Source organism: Prinia subflava, chromosome 8, assembly GCF_021018805.1.
Source record: "Prinia subflava isolate CZ2003 ecotype Zambia chromosome 8, Cam_Psub_1.2, whole genome shotgun sequence".
In the NCBI taxonomy this organism is placed as follows: Eukaryota; Metazoa; Chordata; class Aves; order Passeriformes; family Cisticolidae; genus Prinia; species Prinia subflava.
In genome coordinates this window covers 29,118,157-29,125,921 of record NC_086254.1, presented here as the reverse complement: position 1 = coordinate 29,125,921, position 7,765 = coordinate 29,118,157, and the positions used below count along the sequence as shown (strand labels likewise).

The 7,765-nt window shown below is 59.9% G+C and overlaps 1 protein-coding gene across 1 annotated transcript; it reads right to left on the bottom strand.

The window, feature by feature from the left end:
• Positions 1-13: 13 nt before the first annotated feature.
• PDYN (prodynorphin) lies at positions 14-7,633 on the bottom strand. The gene is given in 5 exon segments (XM_063404409.1): positions 14-2,027; positions 2,266-2,413; positions 3,078-3,134; positions 5,255-5,591; positions 5,594-7,633. Coding segments are annotated over 5 exon segments (1,359 nt in total). The 5' UTR covers positions 5,844-7,633; the 3' UTR covers positions 14-1,460.
• Positions 7,634-7,765: the final 132 nt, after the last annotated feature.

Here is a 7,765-nt window from a genome sequence, read left to right as displayed (position 1 = left end):
GTCCTGCAGGGAGGAGGAGAGGAGGGTTCATCCTGCACAGCTCTCTAGTTTGTGCTGGAGGGAGGGAAGAGGAAGGCAGAGGTCGAGGCTGGGATGAGGGCTATGGTGCTGGTTCCCCTGGGCACCATGAGGGAGGGGAGCAGTGCACCCCATGGGCAAGGACTGACCAGGGGCTGGCCCTGCTGCATCTCTAGGTGCAGGGAGCTGAGCTGGGGTGCCCAGACTGGAGTGCAAGCAGGCTGGGTGCTGGCTCCAGCCTGTGCTGTGAGTGAGCTGAGTGTTCCAGTGCTCTGCAGTGACCTCACCCCTTTCCCCAGCCTGGAGCTGGTGCCTGGGCTGTGTCTGAGACATGAACTGTGTCTCACCAGAGCCAGGAACTCCCATGTGGGGCTACACAGATACTCAAGAGGGAAGTTGCTGCCCAGGCTTCCTCAGCACTGAGCTGCTGATGGGGTCACACATGAGCAGAAAAGGGACAGTTTGCCCACTGCCTTTAGCACAACTGCCCCTTCCCAGCTGGGGCAGTAGCTGTGATTCCCATGGGGATCCTCTCTGCCTGCTGCTGCAGGAGATGCCTTGCCAGCACCCTACATGCCTCTGCAGCAGGCTGAGCATCCCTGCCCTGCACTTGTTGCTCAACTGAGATGGCCCTGTCACCCTCAGGATATGGCTCCAGAGGTGCATGGGGTCCCACACTCCTTTTGGCACTCATGGCACAGAAAGGATACCACCATGCACTGCCTACAGCTCTCACAGCCAGCACCCCTGGCCCATTTGGGCACCCCAATTTGGGGTGCTTGCTCTGCCCTGCAGAGGAGGCTCAGCACCCAGCATGGCTTCAGCTTTGTTGGCATCTGCCTTTTATTGACTGCGGGGGGGAGTTGGGTGTTGGGGGCATGAGTCTGACCCTGCCTCTAGAGTCGTTCTTGGAGGGGCAGCCCAGGGGCACCAGGAGGGTGCTGGGATTAGTGGGACACTGAGAGGCTCAGGGAGGGGAGTGGGGGCTGGGCTCAGCACCGCTTGAGCACCTGGTGATGGTGCTGTGGTTCCACCAGCCGCCTCTGCCCGTGTCCACGGCAGCCACCTCCCTGATCCTGCCCTGGCTCATCCTTCCCAGTGCTTGGAGCCCACTGCCCTGTACCTCAGCGGTGATGGTTTCCAGACCCTGCTGTGCTCCAGCAGCCACGGGAGGATGGAGGATCTGTGTCCCCAGCAAGATGCCCCGGGAACCCTGGGCTGGGCCACACCACCAGCAGCCGGAGGAGTGGCACTGTCCCCTCCGTGCAGGATGGGCGGGTGACCCAGAGAGGGATAACTGGGGATGGAACTCATGGTCCTCTGGGGGAATGAGGCAAGGGTGACACCAGCCACACCGGGCTGGGCAGGGGACAGGGCTGGGGGCAGTGGCACCATTGGGGTGGCAGTGTGGGGACCGTGGTGCTGCCGTCCCACGCCTGGCTCTATAGGTCTGAGACCTCCCCTGAATAGGCGCTGGGATCCTCGTCCGACCGTGTGATCACCTTGAACTGCCTCCGCAGGAAGCCCCCATAGCGCTTCTGATTGTCCCACTTGAGCTTGGGCCGGATGCGGCGCATGAAGCCCCCGTAGCGCTTGTGCAGCTGCGCCAGCTCCTGCCCCTCGGCCCCGACACCCGTGGGCTCTTCGTCCCCGTCCCCTGCCGGCCCCGGGTAGTCCTCGGGGGCCGCTCGCTCCCCCGGCTTGCGGCTGAAGCCCCCCAACTTCTTGCTGAGGCCGCCCTTGCTGTGAGCATTCTCACGGAGCAGGGACAGCAGCTTCCCCTTGGACATCATCTTCATGAAGCCTCCGTAGCGCTTGGCCGGCGCCAGCGGCAGCTCTGCAGGGCCCAGACCCTGCTCCGGCTCCACCTCAGCCTCCTCTGCCTCATGTGGTGACGGGTCTGTCCCTTCGGCCAGGGCCACCAGCGGGGCCAGGAGCGCCAGCGCCTTCCTGCACATCTCCCACTCGGGGCCAGGTGACAAGGAGCCCTGGCATTCCCACAGGCACATCTGCAAGACAGCGGCCACAGGTGCCCGGGGTGAGCCCCTGCCTTCCTCCCACCCCAAGCCCAGGGGTCTGTGCCCACCGTGCTGCTCAGCTCCGTGAGAAGCCGATGTTTGCACAACCCCAGCACCCTGGGGTGCCCATGACCACCACACCAGGTGCCACCCAGCTCTGCCACCCTGCACCCATGACACTCCATTGCTGTGGCTCTCTGGCTCACATCCGTGTGTGGCCAGCACTCACCAGGGGCTGGACGCTGCTCTCGGCACCGCGGGTCTGGGCTGCGCAGAGGGAGCACTGGGTGACACAGTCGGCAGATGCCACCGCAGACAGGGACAGGCAGAGTGCCAGTGCCAGTGCCCACCGTGCCATCTCGCCCTGCAGATGCTGCCTGGAGAGGGGAAGACAGCACAGAGCCTGTCACTGTCCCTGTGCAAGCTCTGGGCAGGCCCATCACCTCTCTGTAGGCACTGGGCACCTACCACCTCCATCTGTGAGCTGCTCCTGGGGACACAGGAGCCTGTGCCTGTGCCCATTCCCATGAGACTCACCTCCAGATGCCGCTCCCAGCAAGGACACAACAAGATGTGACCCCTTACCCTGGCTGCAGCCTGCTCCATGGCACAAGCCCAGAACCACAGCCAGTCCCTGGTGGCCACCAAGTCACTCTGGGCAGGATCACTGTTGCATCTCATATCTCATCTCATCTCATCTCATCTTGGTCCTATCCCATCTATCCTTTCCATCTCTCTTGCGATATCATTAGAAGGAAAAGTCCCTTTTTTCCCCAGCATTGGGTTTCTCTGTGCTTGCCACGTCTGCATGGCGCAGGTGTATGAATCACCAGCTGTTCCCCTTGGCCTTGGGGAAAAGAACCACAGCAAATGGAGCTGTGGTGGCAAGTGGATGGGGTGATGCCATGGCCCACTGTGGACCCACCCCAGGCTGCTGTAGCCCACACCAGTGCAGCCTCCCTCCCCTCCCACCCACCAAGTCTGCTGGGCTGGTGCATCAGGAGAAAGGGGGAAAAAGAAGGACTTTGGGTTCAAGCCTACCTGCAGACCACAATCGCTGGTCCAGACGTTTGAGAGCCGTGGTGGAGCCTCTGGCCTCTGCGGACGAGGACACTGTGCTCAGCTGGAAGAGGGGCTCTGCAGGTGGCAGTGCAAAACCCGACCCTGGGTGAGGCTGGAAGGGCCACTGCCAAGCCCAGCTGCAGTGCCACAGGATCACAGTGCCACTGGGATCATGATAGCCCCGGAGTGAGAGCCAGCCCCAAAGGGGTGCACTGGCTGTAAGCCCCTGGCTGCCTCTGTTGCTGCTTTTATCTAGGGTGGGTAAGGCAGGACCCAGAGGGATCTGTTACACATTAATGACGCATATTAGAGACTATTGTGTTCTCCAGCAGTAGCTGCTAATGTACTGTAATTGGTACTGATGAAGAAATGTTAATGCCACAGTATTAATTCATGCTAGATTAAAATTTAATTTGAATTATCTGCACCATCGTGTGTCGAGCTGTCTGCATTCCTTGGCTGCACTGCCACCAGCTCCGTGAACCCTCCCAGTGCCTTGGCAGCGTGGCAGGGAACAGGGTGGCAGCTGCCCAGGATGGCAGGGGCATGGTGGGACCTCAGCCAGCCCTCACTACTGAGACAAGGGGACAGTCCCTTATTACATCAGGGCCACCGAGACTGCACCGAGGAGCGAGGACATGCCAGCAACACAGGTAGGTGCCAGCTGCAGCACTAGGGGGAATGAAGCTCCCAAAAAGAGCTGATGACTGCTTCCCAGGAGCCCCACTGGGAACCTTTTCCCTCCCTTTCCCCACCCGCTTCCCCTCCTTTGCTCCTCTGCTGCCGGCATCCCCGTGGGTGCCGCCAGAACAGCGTGCAGGGATGGGAGCAGGAATGTTCCCGTGCTGGGAACAAGCGGCTGGTTTGTCTGACACTGCACAGTTCGGACCTCTGGCATTCTGACACAGTGTGTCCCATCCCTGTCACCCTACTGCAGATGGAGGATTTCATGGCACTCAGGGGAGCTGCAGTTCTCAGAGCACAGCATGGCCAAGGACACCCTGGGACACCCCACTGCAAAAGTGCCATGTCCATGTGGTGCCACAAATGTCCCAGCAGTGCTCTGCCTGCTCCTGAAGCTGGGATAAGGACGACTGGCAAAGCAGGAGCAGGAAAAGGGGAAGAAAACAAAGGGCTTTGGACAAAAGAGGAAAGAAGCAGCGGGGAGGAAAAAGGGAAAAGAATACAAAGGGAGGAAGAAGAAAAGCAGAGCTCGAGATCAATCCTGTGTTACCTGGAGGAGCCCAGGGCTCCGGAGCCATCTCTCCTGCAGGAATACCTTGGAAGGACTGTGGCAGGGTCTGGCAATGCCAGCATTGAGTCCCAGCCTCTGTTGCCACCCTCAGCACATTCTACCTGTGCCAGGTGCCTGCTGATGTCCCTTCCTCTCCTGTCCCATTTCCACTTGAGTCTGCAAAGACCAAGCTTTGCTTTGGAAAATCCCCAAGCTGCATCCATGCACCCCAGGGGCCAATTACAGACCTGGTGACCCAAGGAAGGATGAGGAATCAGGACGTAGTGTGCTGGACAGCAGAGACTGAGCCCACCTTGACTAACCTGTGATTATACCTAATGAAGGATGTGAACAGCTCTCCCAGACTGAGCAGATCCCTCTTCCCACACAGGTCCAACTCCACAAGTTTGGATCCTGCACATATTTCTGGTGGAGAAGAATAATCAACCTTCCAGCAGCTCTTTTCCTCACCTCTAAAAATTTCCTGGAAACACCGTCAGGACAAGGCTTCTCAAAAAAGCTGCTAACTTTTGGAATATAATCACTCAAAACTCAGCACTGCATCCACACTGCTGCTTGAGCCAAGAAGGGGGAGAGAGAACCCCCCATTCTCTCTGCCCCCTCCCTTTGCCTCTCGAAGCCCTGGGTGATTCTGCTGCCAGGATGGCAGGCATGGCATCAGCACGGAAATGAACCCCAGCAGAGCTCTGGACAGCTGTTCATGGGCTCTGAAACCACTCAAGGGACAAGAGGGACCTGCAGCCATGTAGAGGCTCCCCAAAATAACACAAGTCCGACCACAAGTCACTCTCAGCACTGCGGCTCAGGGGGTGTTCTTAACCTGTCGCTTTTTGGGGAGCAAGAGCGATCCCTTGATGGTGCCCACGCAATGGAAGTGGGATGACAACCCCGGCAGCCCTACCTGCCGCTGCTCCCCGTCCCGCCGAGCACCCGCTTCGCCAAGTCAGGACGGGTCGTGGCTGATGGGTGTTCCTCCACGGGCGTCAGGCTGCGCCAGTCATCGGTGGCAAGGCCACTCTGGCAAGTGTCCCCACGGTGCCGCCCGGGTTGTCCACCGGACTCTCTGCCGCCTGCCTCTCACCCCGCTTTTATGGCCACGGAGTCTCCTCCTGCGGCGGGGCCCGGCTGTGCGCGGCGGCAGAGCCAATCGGGGCGAGGGAAGCTGTGAATAATCAGCCCCGCAGCATCCCCGCCACCTCCCGAGCAGGTTCGCCCGCACCGCCGAGGCCTCCCTGCAGTCCCCGGCCGCCCCGGGGACCGGGGTGCTCATCCCACCACTCGGAGACCTCCGCCGTGCCTGGCCTCGGTCCTCGGGGCCGAAACGTGTGCCCCAAAGAAGGAAGGTGGCAGAGGACTGGGATGGGGTCTGTCCGTCTTCCCACACAGCTGCGTCCCAGAGGGGTTTTGCTGCTGGGGGTGTGAATCCCCTGGACACCAAATTCAAATACTGTCCAAGAAGGGTGGAGGGGGGAAAGGTGAAGCCCGGACATCCTCTCACCCTGCTCCCCAGACTGGGGAGAGGCACCGTCCTCGTGGAGATGATGGGGAGAGAAGTGAGCCCATCCAAATCTGCTGGGAAGGGAGAAAGGATCTTCATGCCTCGGGATTAGGGATGTCCCGACCCACCCAGCCTAGCTGCTGGTGAAAAAGCCTTTGCACAGAAACCCCCCAACCTCTGCAATGCCAGGGCTCAGAGTCACAGGGCTTCCCCTGAGCTCCACATCTCCCCGAACTTCCTCCTCATGAGGACAAACACAGAGATGTGCCAAAGAGGCAGGGGGAGCTGGGTGGAGGGAAAAAGACACCCCCACTTTCCCCACTCAGCCCTGATTCCTGTTCTCATGCATTTCCAAGTCTGATTTGGGGATAAAGAAGAACAGCACTGGGGCAGTGACAGGCAATCCCTGAGCCCCCGCACCACTGTCCCACTGCACCATGGCACAACAGATGTGTGGGATGGCAGTGTGAGGTGCAGACCCTATAGGACATCCCCCACACCCCGGTGGGTGCAGACACACCCCCTGCGCCGCTGGCAGTGCAGCCAGTCCTCTTGCCTTGAAGACGGAGCTATTTTTATCGGAGCTCAAGAGGGATGTTTCCCAGCAACCTGCTGTTCTCCCAGCTCGAACACCAGCTGCTGGACCTGGTGCCCCCTTACTCAACCCTCCCAGCACTAGTGAGGGAAGTGGGGGCCATCGACAGGGCTGGGACCCTCTGCTGGGCACCCAGCAGCCACGGCAGCCTGAGCCTGTGGTCCTCTGTCAGGGCTGGTGACCAGGTCCGTCGGCATCACCCTGCTCCTTGAAAAGCAGTCGGGACCCCACAGCTTATGTTTGGAGGTGGATTTTAACTCATCCAGGCTGGGGCTGTGCCAACACGGAGGGACCAAGGGAGCAGGGCATGGGGTGGGGGGCGAGGGCAGAGCCCTGCATCCACCCCAGGGCCAGCAGAGGAACCCATCCCTCCATCCTTAGTGCTGCAGCGAGGGGGGATGGAGCTCAGGCCCCGCAGGGGCAGAGGGCGGCCACGGCCCCGCCTCGATGTGTCGGGGTGTGCTGGGGCTGTGCAGGCACAGAACAAAGCTGAGAAGAATAAAACGCATCTGCAAACGACCGTAACACCCTGGGCGTGGGTCTGTGGGCAGCCCTGGGGCAGTTTAACCCTTGCTGCTGGGACTGATGGCCATGCAGGCACCACAGATACAGTGAGGTGGAGCATTTCTACACCAAAGCCATTATTTTTATATGAATATGTATATATTCACCCAGCGGCCTGGGGTGCAGTCACCTCCCCGCACAGGGTAATTGCACACGAGGGAGATGTGTTAGAGACTGAGCAAATCCCAAGGACGCAGAGGGAAATGTCGTTTGGAATAAAGTTCCTTCCCTTTGCCCCGGGTGGGAGGTCGAGTTACTCCTGTCCCCAGAGCGAAGTGCCACAGATCTACTGAGCTGGGAAAGAGGGTCGTCCATGGGTCCAGGAAATGGAGGGTGACAGGGTCCCCCGGGAGAGGAGCTGCGAGCCAGCCCACCCACCAGCAACTCAACTTAATATTCATCTGTCTCTTCCTAATGGGAAAGTGTCTCTGAGTCACACTGACATTTCCCTGGGACAATGGTAATTAAGTATCTGGATAAGTGAAATGTGCGGTAATAGAAAAGTTAACTTTTCCTAACTACATGAGTGAAAGGTGCGTTCGGCGAGGAGGGGGCCGAGCGTGCCAGGCACCCGCGGAAGCAGGTGGGAGTTAATGCCAGCTCACGTCACACGGCGCTGCCACTCTGCCCCTGAGCCCCCAGGCCCCCCCGAAGGACTCTCCCCCAGCCCAGATAGGGCTCTCCATCCCGGGATGGGGTAAATCGCCCCTGCAGCTGGTACAGGCTCTGCAGCCGCCGGGGCTATCCCCATCAGA